Raw genomic sequence first — 18,064 nt, 5'->3', positions numbered from 1 at the left:
CCATCCATTAATAACTGGAATGTGGAATGTACAAAGTATGAATCTAGGAAAACAGGAAGTCGTCAAAAATGAAATGGAAAGTATAAATATCAAAACGCTAGGCATTAGTGAGCTGAAATGGACTGGTATTGGTCATTTTTAATCAGACAATCTTAGGGTCTACTATGCCGGGAATGACAAGTTCAAGAGGAATGGCATTACGTTCATTGTCAAAAAGAATATTTCAAGATCCAACCTGAAGTACAACACCATCAGTCATAGGATAATATCCACACACCTACAAGGAAAACCAAAAAAAAAAAAAAAAAAAAAAACCACCACCAATGAGTCGATTCTGACTCAAACCGACCCTATAGGACAGAGTAGAACTGCCCCGTAGAGTTTCCAAGGAGCACCTGGGGGATTTGAACTGACGACCTCTTGGTTAGCAGCTGTAGCACTTAACCAGTATGCTACTAGGGTTTCCTACAAGGAAGACCAGTTAATACGACTATTATTCAGATTTATGCACCAACCACTAAGGCCAAAGATGAAGAAACTGAAGATTTTTTACCACTTTTGCAGTCTGAAATTAATCAGACACGCAATTAGGATGTACTAATAATTACTGGTGATCGGAATGAGAAAGCTGGAAACAGAGAAGGATCAGCAGTTGGAAAATATGGCCTTGGTGATAGAAATGATGGCAGAGATAGCATGACTGATTTTTGTAAGACCACCAACTTCTTCAATGCAAATATCTTTTTTTACTAACATAAACAGCAGCTACACACATGGACCTTGCCAGAGGGAATACATAGGAATCAAATCGACTAAATCTGTGCAAAGAGACAATGGAAAAGCTCAATATCATCAGTCAGAACAAGGCTAGGGGCTGATTGCAGATCAAACCATCAATTACTCAAATGCAAGTTTAAGCTGAAACTGAAGAAAATTAGAACAAGTCCACGAGAGTCAAAGTACGACCTTGAATATATCCCACCTGAATTTAGAGACCATCTCAAGAATAGATTTGGCGCATTAAACACTAATGACTGAAGACCAGACAAGTTGTGGAATGATATCAAGGACATCATACATGAAGAAAGCAAGAGGTTGTTAAAAAGACAGGAGAGGAAAAAAAGACCTAAATGGATGTCAGAAGAGACTCTGAAACTTGCTCTTGAACATCGGGTAGCTAAAACAACAAGAAAAAAAAGATGAAGTAAAAGAGCTAAACAGAAGATTTCAAAGGGCATCTCGAGAAGACAAAGTAAAGTATCATGATGACATGTGCAAAGACCTGGAGATAGAAAACCAAAAGGAAAGAATATGCTTGGCGTTTCTCAAGCTGAAAGAACTGAAGAAAAAATTCAAGCCTCGAGCTGAAATACTGAAGGATTCTATGAAGGAAATATTAAACAACACAGGAAGCATCAAAAGATTAAAGGAATACACAGAGTCACTATACCAAAAAGAAGTGGTTGACATTCAAACATTTCAGGAGATAACATATGATCAGGAACCAATGGTACTGAAGGAAGAAGTCCAAGCTGCACTGAAAGCAATGGCGAAAAACAAGGCTCCGGGAGTTGACGGAATACCAATCGAGATGTTTCAACAACTGGATGCAGTCCTGGAAGTGCTCACTCGTCTATGCCAAAAAATTTGGAAGAAAGCTACCTGGCCAACCAACTGGAAGAGGTCCATATATACATTTGTTCCAAGAAAGGTGATCTAACCGAATATATACATTATCGAACAATGTCATTAATATCACACACAAGCAAATTTTGCTGAAGATCATTCAAAAGCAGCTGCAGCAGAAAATCAACATGGAACTGCCGGAAATTCAAGCCAGATTTAGAAGAGGATGTGGAACCAGGCCTATCACTCCTGATGTCAGATGGATCCTGGCTAAAAACAGAAAATACCAGAAGGATGTTTACCTGTGTTTTATTGACTATGCCAAGGCATTCGACTGTGTGGACCATAACAAATTATGCATAACGCTGCAGAGAATGGGAATCCTGGAACACTTAATTGTGCTCATGAGGAATCTGTACATGCATCAAGAGGCAGTCGTTTGAATAGAACCAGGGGATACTGCATGGTTTAAAGTTAGGAAAGGTGTGTGTCAGTATCCTTTCACCATACCTATTCAGTCTGTGTCTTAGTCATCTAGCACTGCTATAACAGAAATACCACAACTGGATGGTTTTAACAAAGAGAAGTTTATTCTCTCACAGTACAGTATGCCAGAAGTCCGAATTCAGGGCGCTGGTGCCAGGAGAAGGCTTTCCCTTTTTGTTGACTCTGGAGGAAAGTCCTTGTCATCAGTTTTCCCTTGGTCTGGGAGCATCTCAGTGCAGGGACTCTGGGTCCAAAGGACACGCTCTGCTCCTGCTACTGCTTTCATGGTGGCATGAGGTCCCCAACTCTCTGATTGCTTCCCTTTCCTTTTTATCTCTTGAGAGATAAAAGGTGGTGCAGGGCATGCCCCAGGGAAACTCCCTCTACATTGGATCAGGAACACGACCTAGGTCCCCTAACCCTCTTTAACATAAAATTACAATCACAAAATAGAAGACAATCACACGATACTGGAAATCATGGCCCAGCCAAATTGATAAATGCACATTTTTGGGAGGACATAATTCAATCCATGACAATCTGTATGCTGAACAAATAATCTGAGAAGCTAGGCTATGCGAAAAAGAACGGGGCATCAGGATTGGAGGAACACTCATTAACAACCTGCGTTATGTAGATGACACAACCTTGCTTGCTAAAAGTGAAGAGGACTTGAGTCACTTACTGATGATCAAAGACCACAGCCTTCAGTATGGATTACACCTCAACATAAAAAAAAAATCCTCACAACTGGCCCAATATGCAACATCGTGATGAATAGAGAAAAGACTGAGGTCGTCAAGGATTTCATTTTACTTGGATCCACAATCAACACCCATGGAAGGAGCAGTCAAGAAATCAAAAGATGTATTGCAGTGGGCCAATCGGCTGCAAAAGACCTCTTTAAAGTATTAAAAAGCAAAGATGTCACCTTAAGGACTGAGGTGTGCCTGACCCAAGCCAAGCCATGGTGTTTTCAATCATCTCATATGCACTGAAAAGCTAGACAATGAAAAAGAAGACCAAAGAAGAACTGACACCTTTGAATTGTGGTGTTGGTGAATAATACTGAATATACTATGGACTGCCAAAAGAACGAACAAATCCGTCTTGGTAGAAGTACAACCAGAATGCCCCTTAGAAGCACAGACTACATTTTACATACTTTGGACATGTTATCAGGAGGGATCAGTCCCTGGAGAAGACATCATGCTTAGTAAAGTGGAGAGTCAGCGAAAAAGAAGAAGACCCTCAATGAGATGGATTGACACAATGGCTGCAACAATGGGCTCAAGCATAGCAACAACTGTGAAGATGGCGCAGGACTGGGCAGTGTTTTATTCTGTTGTGCATAGGGTCACTATGAGTCGGAATCAACAGGATGGCACCTAACGACAACAAAAACAGAATAAATCTATAACGGTAGTCATTTTCATATATACATATAAATAGAGAGAGACAGAAATAGGGAGAGAAAGTACACCTGAATGCTACAAACGATTAATGGGCTCAGGAGCTAACCGAGAAGCTGGAAGTTCAAGTTCACCCAGAGGCACCTTGGAAGAAGGGCGTGGTGGTCTACTTCTGAAAATCAGCCACTGAAAACCCCATGGAGGACAGTTCTAATCTGATACACATGGGGTTGCCATGAGTCAGAATGGACTCTTTTTTCTCTCTCTCTATATATATAACCTTTTCTCCTAAGGTTTTAATATCATTTTAATATTTACTGTGTTTTGTGAGCTGTATTAGTGTGATAGTCAAAAGTAAAGAGACTTCTATGTAAACCTTCCCCATTTCACGAGACAGCAAGTGTATTGGTTTAAATGACAATACTGAGGCCTGAGAAAAGAAAATTTCTACTGTACCTTCTCCTCCTGAGCTTGTTGCTCCTTCTCAATGGTCTTCCTGAGATTCCATTCAAGATTATCCTTCTCTCGGCACAGTGCTAGGTAACATTCCTGCATAGTAGCCATCTCCTTATTCATCTTATCTAAGTCAGACCTTGCACAGACAAAACCAGAAACTTAATAACCACGAAAAAAATCAAGGCTGCAAAGTAAACAATTTTCCTCTAAGTAACAGAAGAGGAAAATGTAGTCTTTATATTTAAGGCAGCCATTCTTTTATTCTCACCTAAGTTGCAAGCGAGTCCCCTCATAAACCTCAAAGAGCTGCTGCTTCTCCAAAGCGTGCTTTGCTAATAGGCTCTCACGAATTTGGGTTTTCATGGCTTCATGGTGCTGCTGGTAAGTCCTCTCACACCTAGAAACAGAGAAAGATCAAGGCCATGCGCAGCATTCCTAGAAACACCGGCATGAATTGGTTTTCCCTCCTCCTTTCTCATCGCTCTCTAACGCAAACTAACTAAAGTCAGATAGGTTTCCCCCAACCAAAGGCAGTAACGATTAATTTACCACAGATAATCTCACGAGTAGTTTCAAAACTTTCCTTCTTCAAATGTTTCTACAGAATAATTGGAAACTAGGATGTGAGAATGCCCCAGTTCTTCAAACAGAAACAATAGTCCACACTGAGAACTTCTGTTTCTAAAAAAATTAGTGGAAATAATTGAGGATGTGGTTCCAAAATTCCAAGTCCTCTATACTAAGCACAAATATTCACAGTACCCAACTCACAAGTAAGTTACGTTCCAAAAGTCTGTTTCCAAGTTTACGATGTGGTACTTGGAAGACATAGCCCCTCCCACAAATATCTTCCTTATGAAGAAGAATAGTCTGATTCCCAGACTAGCCTTAAAAAAAAAACAGAAGCTGTAATATTTCTGTGAACTATGGTTTTAATGGTGCTGTAGAACCCAACCCATTAAATAACACTGTTTCTATGGAAACGTGTTCTAAATTCTAATCTGAGAAGCCAGGATGCATCTTCTCCAGTCCAAGGTTTCAGTACGGAGAGTTCACATCATCATTTCTCTTTAATCTTCCTGATGGGTGAGAAGAGTCCAGGAAAGGAGGCAGGGAGGCAGGCATTAGGCCTCTATGGAGACCTTACCTATCCACAGCTTCTTGTTTATCACGGTCAAAATCTTGTACCATTTGCCTCATTTGATTACATAAGTCTTGATTTGTATTTCTCAGTTTTTCTTCAGTTTCTTTAAGTTCCTAGGTACAAAAGAATAAAGTATTTAGAGGACGTAATGTAACTTTTTTTATCCTCTGCCATATAACATTACCAAAAAAACCAAATCCATTGCCATCGAGTTGATTCTGACTCATAGCTACCCTCTAGGACAGAGTGGAATTGCCTCATAGGGTTTCCTAGGCTGTAAATCTTTAAGGAAGCAGACTACTACATCTTTCTCCAGCAGAGCAGCTGGTGGGTTCGAACTACCAACCTTTTGGTTAGCACCCGTTGCTTAACCATTGCACCACTAGGGTTCCTTCCATATAACGTTAGTTGGCATAATATCATTATCATAATCCTGCAAAAGAAGAGACTCTAATCTAAGCTTTCTAATAGGAGTAGCAAGTTAAAATTTTGTATTTATTTTAAATATATGGAATGAATACATTCAACCACAGAAGTATTGGCTAACTAATGCCTTAAAGTAAGTCTTGAAATTCAATAATCTTCAGCAATGATCTAAATAAGCAAGGTTTTACTTTTGGGTCAAAGCCTGGCTAAGGAGGGAAGCAAGCCTCTATCAGTCTTGCTACTATACAGACAGGAGACTAAAATCTCTCTAACTGACCTCCTGATGAAACCACTGCCCAAGAACTACTAGTAAAGGGAAATAACTGGCACCCATAATTGCCTACTAATCAACTTGTTACTAACTCACAAAGCCTCTGTCTTTGTGAGTTACATATTACATATTTCGTATTTAATGAAGTCACAAAAATTCTCGTAACATATAGACAAAAAATTAATCACCTGATTTTGTTGTTGTAAAACCTGAATTTCATCTGTAAGTCGCAGAACATCATCTTTGACAATCATGGCAGAAGTAGAAGAGTCAGGCCGTAATTGCTTAGTTGGTATCTCTGAGCTACCTGTTTTAGTCTGATTAAAAAGAAGTTAAAAGTTATTCAGGTTTTTGAAATTTTTTTAAGGAACCTTTTTTAAATAAATTCACATTTACAAAGAAATTGCAAAAATAGTTCAAATAATTCCCATATTATCTTTCACCCATCTTCTCCAAATATCACCACAGTACAATGATCAAAACCAGGAAATTAACACTGATGCGGTACTATCTAGTTAATTCACAAACCTTATACAGATTTCTCCGATTTTCCTCTAATGTCCTTTTTCTGGCCCAGGACCCAATCCACGATCTCACATTTCATTTAGTTGTCATATCCCCCTAGCCTCCTCCTATCTACAACAGCTCCTTGGTGTGTGCATGTGTGTTTTTGTCTTGGAAACCTATGCATATTTGAAGAGTACTAGCCAGTTATTTTGTAGGATGTTCCTCAGTCTGGGTCTTTCTGATGTCACTTCATTATTAAATTGAGGGTATGCACATGACATTGCTGATGATGTTCACCTTTAGCCAGTTGGTTAAGGAGGTGTCAGCCAGGCCTCTCCATTCCAAAGTTACTTTTTATCCATTTGCAATTACTAAGTGTCTTATGAAGAGATCCTTAGAGACTATGTAAATACCCTATTTCTCGCTATACTTTCACCTACTAAGTTTAGTATTTGTTCTATTTCTGTATTTATATTAGTATGGACTCACAGATATTTATTTTATTCAATAGATACACTTTTTAAAACTGATCACAGAATTTGGTAAATTGCTTTCCAGAGAGGTTGTTCAAATTCACACTGTCAGGTAGTGCATGAGTCTGTCCAACTCTCTTCACCTCCAATAACAGTGATTATCTTCAAATAATCATTATATTTGATGGGGAAATCTAACAGTTGCTTTCGTCTGCATTTCTTTTATTGCCACCAGAGTGAAATCTCTCACGTCTTCACTGTTCATTTGTTTTTTCATCTTCTTGTCTCTTTATATAACTTTGCACGTTTTCCTCTTGTCACTTAAGTGTTTTCCTTTTTTATTTTTATGAGTTCTTCATTCATTTAAAGATCATAAAGATGAAGACCACAGTCTCAGGGGACATCTAGCTCAACTAGCATAACATAGTTTATGAAGAAAATGTTCTACATCCTACTTTGGTGAGTAGCGATTGGGGACTTAAAAACTTGTCAACAGCCATCTAAGATACATCTATTGGTCCCACTCTGTCTGGAGCAAGGGAGAATGAAGAAAACCAAAGACACAAGGGAATGATTAGTCCAAAAGACTAATGGATCACGACTACCACAGCCTCCACCAGACTATGTTCAGCACAACTAGATGGTGCCCGGCTACCACCACTGACTGCTCTGACAGGGTCACAACACACGGTCCTGGACAGAGCTGCAGAAAAATGTAGAACAAAATTCTAACTCACAAAAAAAGACCAGACTTACTGGTCTGACAGAGACTGGAGAAACCCCAGGTGTATGGTCCCCGGATACCCTTTTAACTCAGTATTGAAGTCACTCCTGAGGTTCACCCTTCAGCCAAAGTTTATAGACAGGCCCATAAAGCAAAACGAGACTAAACGGGCACACCAGCCCAGGGGTTAAGACTAGAAGGCAGGAAGGATCAAGAAAGCTGGTAATGGGGAACCCAAGGTTGAGAAAGGGAGAGTGCTGACACATCATGGGGTTGGCAACCAATGTCACAAAACAATATGTGTATTGTTTAATGAGAAACTAATTTGCTCTGTAAACCTTCATCCGAAGTACATTAAAAAACAAATCAAAGTAAAGATCATAAAGATTTTTTTAAATATCTAAACCAAAAAAACCAAACCTGTTGCTGTTGAGTTGACTCTGACTCATAGCAACCCTATAGGACAGAGTAGAACTGCCCCCATAGAGTTTCCAAGGAGCAGCTGGTGGATTTGAACTGCCGACCTTTTGGTTAGCAGCCATAGCTTTAACCACTGTGCCACCAGGACTCCTAAAAATATCCACCCTACTTGATTTGTTGTTCATTTTTGTACATACCTGACTCTGAGCTCTCTTCTGCAACATTTCAAAAAATATTCTATATCAAGGTTCAATTTATTCGTTGAGGTGTTGCAATTGTTAGCTGCTGTTGAGTCAATCTGACTCATGCAACCCCATGTGTACAGAGTAGAACTGCTCCATAGGGCTTTCAAGATTATGACTTTTAGAAGCACATCACCAGGCCTATCTTCTGAGACACCTCTGAGTGGGTTCAAACTGCTAGCCTTTCAGCTAGTAGTCGAGCACTTAACCATTAGCACTACCTAGAGACCCCAGCCATACCTCCGAGAGGTATGTATATCTCATTTCCATGTAGGGTGACAGAACTTCTAGGCTTTGGATCAGTCTCCAGCTCAATGTTGAGCAGCAGAGTCTTCACTTCCTTCAGAAGGATACAAATCTAGTTCCTAACTTTCCCCTTTTCACTTGCCTTCTTTTCCCAGAAGCCACTTCTACTACCCTACTACCTTACCCAAAGAATACCTACTTGGTTAGCTTCTCTCCAGATTTGGGAGTACTACTGCGATTTCTTTGTGGAGCCCTGGTGGTGCGGTGGTTAAACACTGGGCTGCTAACCAAAAGGTTGGTTCAAACGTACCAGCTGCTCCCTGGAAACCCTATGGGGCAATTCTACTCTGTCCTATAGGGTGTCTAGGAGTTGGAATCAACTCAGAGGCAATGGGTTTAGTGAGTTTTTTAGGGGTTTCTGCTAAATCACGCGAATGGCTTTCATGTTTTTCTTTGACCTCCACTTTTTGAAGTTTATGATACTTGCCTGTGCTTCCTTCTTAGTTGTTACTGGTGTGTCTTTCATCAGGTGAATGAAAGCAACAAGCTGATGTACTGAAAACCTTTTACAGCTAGATTTTACACTCAGCTCAGACGCCATCATGCTAGGCACCCGGGTCTAGGTAAGCCTTGTCAGCACAGGACCCTCAAGAATGTCTTTAAGAAGAGAAGTACCACTTGAATGTCACAACAAATGTTCTAGGATACTGAACACATGTTATCTTCAAGAACACATGAAATTTAACACAGCTACTCTCTCTGATTCCTATGTCTAAAAAGATTCTAGCCAGAATCCTTCTGAATTGGCTATTGAACACAGCCTATCAGAGTACGGCTTTAACCACAGTCCGTGGTAGGGTAAGATCTTTACTCTGTATCAGGTGGCACAGACACTGTGTTTTATTTCTTATGCTCTCAAATGGCACAGTGCAGACGTAGGCTCTGGCTGCTAGTAAACTAGTCTGGTTGTACTAAGGCCTTTAGCACATTCTACCTCAACAGCCCAGTTGATTAGTCAGAATAAGAGGCATAATATTTGATCCATTCCCAATCATTGCAGAGTACTACATGTGGGTTGTTCTTAATTTTCATCCCATACTCCCCTGGAAATGTCATAAAGCAACATTTTCTGGTTTTGTACAGAAACAATTTTATCATTATAGATAAGGTTCCTGAGGTAGACTGAACTCAGCTTTAAACAACCTGCTATGAATACTCACGTGACATAAGAGCAAAAACCTGTAACTCTCTGTAGTAATTTTCAATTGCACTATTAGATGGATATAAACAAACATAAACTGAACTAACCCGTTGCCGTCAAGTCGATTTCAACTAATAGCGATCCTAAAGGGCAGAGCAGAACTGCCCCATTGGGTTTCCAAGGAGCAGCTGATAGATTAGAACTGCTGACCTTTTGGTTAGCAACTGAGCTCTTAACCACTGCGCACCAGGGCTCCTAAAAGGTACTACAAGATATATATAAAGCAATAAATACATCAGTATCTTTAAGATGTTCCCACAAGAAATATGGCAAACAGACTACACAGTAAATATTTTTACTTAGAGAGGTTTTAGGGGGAGGATTTTGACGACCCAGTGCTCTTTAAAAAGATGTCAAGGGAAGTTTGAAACAATGTATTATTTCTTTTAATATATTTCCCTACAGCTAGCAGGGAAATACAAAATCAATTCATTAACCTCAGGATTGGATACAAGCTATGATGATTTTTGGTAAAAATTGTGACATCATTAAAGATTTCAGAAAGGGTGAACTTGTATAATCCAGATTTCTAATGACATACCCAGTCTGTAGTCACACCAACTTACATACTACTAATCATGGCTGAAATGTCTTTTCTACCTTCTCTCCTGAATTTGTCCTTCAGGACAGAGATCAAACGTCCTCTCCTAAATGGCTTCATTAAGGTCACCTTATCATCCCACCCCAACCCAAGTGTCATGGATTGAATTGTGTCCCCAAAATTAGGTGTCAACTTGGCTAGGCCATGGTTCCCAGTATTGTGTGGTTCTCCTCCATTTTGTGATCTGATGTAGTTATCCTCCATTTTATGATGTGTTGTAAATTGCCACCTCTGTATGTTCAGGATCAGTGTGGGGTATATCCTGAGTCACAGCCTTACAAGAGGGTGTGATTCGAGTCACAACCTTCCTTGAGTTACACCCTTGCTTGAGTCACACCTTTCATCTTACAAGAGACAAAAGGAGAGAAGAGAGCGACTTCACAACCACCAAGAGAAAAGAGCCAGGCACAGAGTGCATCCTGTGGACCCAGGATTCCCTATGCTGAGAACCTCCTAGACCCAGGGGATGACTGAAGTGAAGGTACACAGAGATCTCCAAGGAACGCTGGGCCCACAGATGTTGAAAGGAGACAAGGACCTTCCCCTAGAGCTAGTGCCCTGAATTTGGACTTCTAGCATCCTAAACTGTAAGAGAATAAATTTATTTGTTAAAGTCATCCACTTGTGGTATTTGTTACAGCAGCACTAGATAACAAAGACACCAAGTTATTTATTCCTTCTCATAGCTCTTTGTTCATAATTACTATCACCCTTATTACACAGGAGCCCTGGTGGTGCAGTGTTTAAGAACTATGGCTGATAACAAAAAGGTCGGCAGTTTGAATCCACCAGCCACTCCTTGGAAATCCTATGGGGCACTTCCACTATGTCCTATAGAGTCACTATGAGTTGGAATCAACTGGATAGCAATGGGTTTATTACACAAATAGACGTCCATCTCTGTATATAATCTGTGCTGTTAAACATGGTAGCTCTTAGCCACACATGGCAGTTGAGCGCTTGTTATGTGTCTGGTCCAAAATGAAACGTGCTGTAAGTGTAAAATGCATGCCAAATTTCAAGGACTTAGTACCAAAAAAAAAAAAAAACTCATTAAGAATTTTTATATTGATTACATGTTCAAATGAGAATATTTTACATATATTAGGTTGAATAAAACATACTATAAAAATTGATTTTACTTCTTATTTTAATGGGACTATTAGAAAATTTAAATTACACATATTTCTACTGGACAGTACTGCTCTAGATTCTAAGTTCCTCCATGGAATGGCCTTTGTTTCTTTCATCACTGAATCCCACAAGACCTTGTACAGCAAAGCTTTAAAAAACAAGAAAACAAAAAATACACATATGCTTAAATTAACTGATTTGCTCTTCCTCCGCATACCTTCCAACCACGCCTTCTGACTTACAGACTAAATAAAAAAGATGTAAGAAATAAGAGGCAATGGTAAAGCTTGAAGTTGTTCGTGGGCTAAATTTTATGATGATGAGCTTGAGTATTTTTTTTTAAACCATTTTAGTTACTACATCCCCCTTCCCCCATCTAGCAAGTGGGTCAATAAATGCATTAATTTAACAAATATTTACTGAGAAAAGATGCAGAAAATTATCAAGACAATATTCCCAAGAATTCCCTATATAATAACTGAAACAGAAAAGACACAAGCAAGAAGGGGTGAAAAAACAGAGTTTAGATGTAGAAGTTGAGAAAACACCTTGGCAAAAGAGCAGCTGGACAAAAAGGGTACTCTGCTATGGGATGGCTTTATTTGATCTCCTGATCAACCAGACCGCAGAAGTAGAGGAAGCCTACAGAAACAACACAAGACATGCCCACCATCAACTGCCACGCACAGACTGCCACGTCCGTGCAGCAAACGCCATCAGAACCTGCATCACAGAGCAAGGAATGCAGCCAGACGAGTTAAGGACCAGACTCAAAATCGCGTTCCTATTCTCCTAAATCTTGGGCTTTGATGAAGCTTAAATTAATCAACTCCAATCTCCTCACACAAATAGAGACATAATCTGTCGTTCTCACCTGTTTTAAGAAACACATGGAAACAATTAAGACAGTTTGATTTAAGATGTTAACTCAGCCCTAGAAGAGGAGTGGGGCTTCTCACTTGGTTATTAAAACTGAAATTAATGCTGTACTCATCAAACACAGTTACTCAGGAAAGGAAACCAGCCTTGACAGAGCTTTAGAACACACTGTTATTTCTGCAAAACAAATGAGCCACAATTAGGATTCCATTATAATATGCATCACAGAAGGACTGTTTTAGTGAACACAGCTCCCAGTTAAAGAAATCAGTAGATAAACGTACTGAAGCAGGAAGTAAAGCGTTCTCTCGGTACAGGAGGAAAAGGAACACACCATCTACACTCATCTTTCCCTTTCCTCTCCACAGTTATCAGGTCTTTGATGCATTATTTTCCATTGGGAGAACGGATGGGCTGGGATTTGTGGGCAGCGGTTAAAGGAGGGTAGCCCTGAGGACCTCTGAGATAACACGATCTTGTGGAGATTACCTCGGCCTATTTACTAGTCAACGTCTGGGTGGCGCAAGAGGTTTACAACCGCCTGCTAACCTAAAGGTTGGCGGCTAAGACCCACCCAGCGGTGCCACGGAAGAAAGGCCTGCTCATCTGCTGTCATAAAGATCACAGCCACGAAAACCCTCTGGAGCAGTTTTCCTCGGTGACACGTGGGGTTGTCATGAGCCGGAATCGACGCAACAAGCCCGATTTGCCTCTGAATTGATTAGTTGTGTGTTTTCGCATCAACTTGCCTTAGGATTAACTCTGTAGCCTCCCAGCCTCATGATGGATTTCAGCTTTCTGATTCTGTGACTCTGACATATCAGCTTGAGATTCCGCGCCCCTCCCATCTGTACCTCTACAAACATAATTTACTTATATAAAACGACTCTTGTTATAGGAACATGAGTCAGAGAACTTTCAGACAAAGTGCTACAGGATTCTGCCGTGGAGATTTTATTTGAACTAGATTTTACAGCACTGTTGGTACAGGCCAAACCGGGAGAAACACAGGCTCCTTGCTGTGTAGAACGCTTCCTTGTGCTGTCATAAAGGAACCTGACCTAAATGACATCTCATTTGCTAGGTGCTGAGATTAACCAGAAAATATATTCCTTTAAGTGGCATTTCCTTCTTTGAACCTTACTTCTAAAAAAGGCAGAAGAACCTCTGAAAGCTGAAGTTTTAATTTAAATGTGTAAAATGTACACATTATCTTAATACTTTTTAAAAATAGCATTTTAACCTTACAAACCCAACAAACCTCGACCTCAATGTTTTTCTCAACCTTCTCCACTTGTTGGAGATCTTCAATCTTTTTATGACAGTCTTTGAGTTCATTTTGCAGCTGGGAAACCAGACGGCGCTTCACCGAGTTGCTACCCAGCAAGCGGTGTACTTCAGCCTTCAGCTTCAGAATGACTTCTTCTTTGGAAAGCTCTTCATTTGGGTCTTCTTGCTGCACAATGCTAATAGAGAAATTGTAATTTTTAAGATTAAATTTAGTAGGAAATCACGCATGGTTATTCCTTAAAAGTTACTAACCCCCTGCCACTGAGTCAATTCTGGCTCATAGCTACCCTATAGGACAGAATAGAGCTGCCCCAATGGGGTTTCCGTGGCTGTAAATCTTTTCAGAAGCAGACTGCCTCATCTTTCTCCTGTGGAGCAGCTGGTGGGTTCGTACTGTCAACCTTTCGGTTAACAGCCTAGCGTGCCTTAAAAGCTACCAGCCATAGTGACACCCATGTTTTGTGACCTAGTACAACTATATTAGTATCTCAGAACAATCTTAAGCTTTGTCATACACAAAGGTACTTTTGCCATGTCCCCTAATACAGAAATAACTTTATTCACAGGAAGACCATTTCCAGGCTTACACAGTTCTGCTGCCTCACTGTAAGGAGCTCAGCTCTGTGATCTTCAACATGGCTTGTTGCATTTTTGTTTTTGATAAATTGCAGGTGATATATGCATGCCTTTTATGACTCCAAAAGAAACAAAAATTAAGAAAAAAAAAAGAGTATATACTAGCCATCCTAAACAATTCATATATCTCTTTCAATTTATTAAAACACAAGACTGGGTGAATATCTGAGCAACTGGAAAAAAAATAACAGAAATAAAACCATGCTTAATTTCAACCCAATGTTAGCGTCAATAAATTTCAAAAACGTGATGAGAATTTCTGCTTCTTGCCACGATGGAAAAACAAGGACCAGACTTAGCCTCCTGCCTTCAGTAACTAGGAAACTAAATAAAATATATGAAACAATGGTTCCCAATCATTCAAACAGCTCAGAATAGGGATACTAAGAGAAGGGAAACAGACAAGGTAAGCCCTGTGGTTGCCCCATCCCTAGCACAGGGAAGGGAAACCCAAACAGAGCTTTGCAACCTCACGGAGTAGCAGAGAAAGAGTTCAGATTTGGGGAGATCAGATGCTAAAATTTGAGGGAGAAAACCCTGGGCCAGAGAGAGCTGCATATGGAGAGAGCTCTAGAGATCTGGGAGTGCTCATAAGGAAATTACCTTGAGGCCAGGGAAAGAACCGCAGGAAAGGAATGGGGCTGGGAAGGTAAATCTGGCCCTTGTTACTCCATCATGGCAAGAGGCAGAAATTCTCATTCCATTATTTGAAATCCAGATCAGGCTTAGCACAAACTTTAGTCTGAGGCTAATTTGGCCCCATAAGGGCAATACTTGATGCCGTGATTAATCTTCTTGTCTTAAAACAACAAGAAACTGATAAAATGTATGGAACAACAATTTCCAATCATTAGACAACAGGTAGTAGAGTACATATAGATCAATGGAACAGAATGGAGAGTACAGAAATACATCATAGATATATGGTCAATTGATTATCAATAAAGATTCCAAGACAATTCAATGAAGAACGAAAAGCTTTTCTGACAAATGGTGTTAGATCAACAGGACATCACTGAGGAAAAAAATGAACAACTTACTTTACAGCATACTCAAAAATTAACTCATAATGAATCAGGCTGAAATGTATGGGCTAGAACTATCAAACTTCAAGAAAAAAATAAGAAAAAATTTTGTGACCTTGTTTTAGGAAAAAAGAAATAATAAAACATAAGAACCACGAACTGTAATAGAGAAAACTGATAAATCGGAATTCACAAAATTTCTTTTGTGAGCTCTTCAAAAGACATGATTCAGAAAAGGAAAAGGCAACCAGAGACCGGAGGAAAATGTTTGTAGCACACATATGAAACAAAGCGCTTCTGTCCTGGAATATGTAAAGAGCTCTCATAATTCAACAATAAGACAAAGAACTCCGTTAAAAAAAAAAAATAGGCAAAGGATTTCAATAAACACTTCATCAATCAATATGTACAAATGGCAAATGTGTACATTAGAAAAAAGGGAAAACAAAGCACATCAAAAAATGCTTAACATCATTAAAAAAACAAACCAAACTCACTGCCAAGGAGTCAATTTTGAGTCATGGCAACCCCATGTGTTACAGAGAACTGCTCTATTGGTTTTCTCGGCTGTAATCTTTACAAAAGCAGATTGCCAAGCCTTTCTTCCATGGCACCACTGGGTAGGTTCAAATCCCCAATCTTTAAGTTAGTAGTTGAGCACAAACTGTTTTATGCCCCCAGGGACGCTTTAACATCATTAGTCATTAGGTAAATATAAAACTAAAAGCACAACGATACACCCTACACATGCACTAGAATGGCTCTAATTCAAAAGACTGAGGGTACCAAGCTTTGGCAATGATGTGCAACAACTGGAATTCTCACACACTGCTACTGGTAATATGAAAGGGTACAGCCACTTTGGAAAAGAGCATTTGTAGTACTGGTATCTAAACACAGCTCCTCTATTTTGGGAATGCAACCATAGAAGAGAAAGCAATTTGGAGCATAAGTGGAAAGGAAGAGGAGAAACCCAAAAGATAATGAAAAAATTATTACAATCAATGAGAAAAGCAACAAGTTATAACACAATGTATAGAAATCATATATACAAACAATAGCCAGTTAGAAAAAATAAGGGAAAAGAACACCCTGTTTAAAATAATTAAGCATCAATTTAACAAGAAGTGTGCAAAACCTAAATGTGGAAAACTTTAAAAACATTCTTGAAAAACATAAAACATATTTAAACAAATGGAAAGACATGTTAAGTTCTCCAGTTAAAAAAGTTCAATGTTGTACAAATGTCAACTCAATCTTCTCTAGGTGATTGTACATATTTAATGCAAATGTAATCAAAATACTATGAGGAATTTTATCCTGGAGTAGGACAAGTTAATTACAAAGTTCTTTCTGAAAAATAAACAAGCTAGAATAACCTGAAAAACCCTAACAAAAATAGCACTTCTAAATAGATGGTAAAACTGAAGTATAAGGCTAAATACAGATTTTAGAAGACAGCACAGGAGAGTATTTTCATGGCCCCAAGGTAAGGAAATGTTTCTTAGATGGAACATAACAAGCAGTAACTATGAAGACAGAAATACTTTACTAAACTGAAGTCAGGAACTTGTGTTCATTAAAAGACATATTAAGTGAGTGAAAAGGCAAACCCCTTACATATAAAATACACACACAAACAAGCAGCCAATAAACATAATAGGCATATTTTTTCAAAAGAAGCTCAACCTCAGTAACGATCCAGAAAATGCAGTATCACTACACAGAAAACGGCTAAAAACAGAAGACTGACAACATCGTGTTGAGAAGAAAACGGAGCAACATGAACTTTCACACTCTTTTGGTGGGGCGTAAACTGGCACAATCACTTTGGAAAGCAGCTTGGCACCGTCTATTAAACATACCTACTACAAGCAATTCCACTTCTAGGGATACATTCAACAGAAATGCCTGCACATGGCACCAAGAAGCAAGCTAAGAATCTATGAACAACAGAGTACAAAATAAACTGTGATATATTCATACAAAAAGATACACACACACACACACACATACACATTGACATGAAAATGAATGAGCTATAGCAACATGCTACATGAATCTTGCCAACAAAATGTTGAGCGAAAAAGAACCTATAAGTAACATCATACTTAATGGAAAAAGACCGAATGCTTTCCTCTAATATCGGGTACAAGACAAGTATGTCCAATCTTACCACTTCTAAACTTCTAAACAACATTATTCTGGTATTGTAGCCAGAGCAATTGAGCAAGAAAAAGAAATAGAAGGCCTTCAGACTGGAATGAAAGAACTCTCTCTATCTGCAGATAGCATGACCTCATATATAAAAAACCCTGAAGAATTCACTAAAAAAACGATTTGAACCAATAAGTGAATTCAGCAATGTAGCAGGATACCAGACCAATTATATTTCTAAATGCTGTTGCTGTTAGGTGCTGTGGAGTTGGTTCCGACTCACAGCGACCCTACACACAACAGAATGAAACACCATCCAGACCTGCACAATCCTCACAACTGTTGCTGTGCTTGAGCCCACTGTTGCAGCCACTGTGTCAACCCATCTCATTGAGGGTCTTCCTCTTTTCCACTGACCCTCTACACTTTACCAAGCATGATGTCCTTCTCCACGGACTGATCCTCCTGACAACAAGTCCAAATTATATGAGACGAAGTCTTGCCATCCTTGCTTCCAAGGAGTATTCTGGTTGTGCTTCTTCCCAGACAGATTTGTTTGTCCTTCTGGCAGTCCACGGTGTATTCAATATTCTTTGCCAACACCACAATTCAAAGGCGTCAATTCTTCTTCGGTCTTCCTTATTCATT

At 39.4% G+C, this 18,064-nt stretch overlaps 1 protein-coding gene across 14 annotated transcripts in view; it reads right to left on the bottom strand.

Moving 5' to 3' along the window:
* CEP152 (centrosomal protein 152) overlaps positions 1–18,064 on the bottom strand; it is a 146,691-nt gene that overhangs the window by 44,396 nt on the left and 84,231 nt on the right. For 11 of the 14 annotated variants that reach the window (XM_064291998.1, XM_064292001.1, XM_064292002.1 and 8 more), the window contains exons 13-17: positions 13,561–13,774; positions 6,010–6,138; positions 5,128–5,237; positions 4,249–4,377; positions 3,981–4,116 (exon numbers count right to left, since the gene is read on the bottom strand). In XM_064291998.1, the coding sequence (XP_064148068.1) occupies positions 3,981–4,116; positions 4,249–4,377; positions 5,128–5,237; positions 6,010–6,138; positions 13,561–13,774 (718 nt within the window). The remainder of the gene's footprint in view (positions 1–3,980; positions 4,117–4,248; positions 4,378–5,127; positions 5,238–6,009; positions 6,139–13,560; positions 13,775–18,064) is intronic. The other 3 variants (XM_064291997.1, XM_064292004.1, XM_064291999.1) reach the window with 2 other exon arrangements.

This window comes from Loxodonta africana, chromosome 10, assembly GCF_030014295.1.
Source record: "Loxodonta africana isolate mLoxAfr1 chromosome 10, mLoxAfr1.hap2, whole genome shotgun sequence".
Taxonomy (NCBI): domain Eukaryota; kingdom Metazoa; phylum Chordata; class Mammalia; order Proboscidea; family Elephantidae; genus Loxodonta; species Loxodonta africana.
Note: the sequence above shows the minus strand (reverse complement) of the source record. Positions and strands in the feature narration are given on the sequence as shown.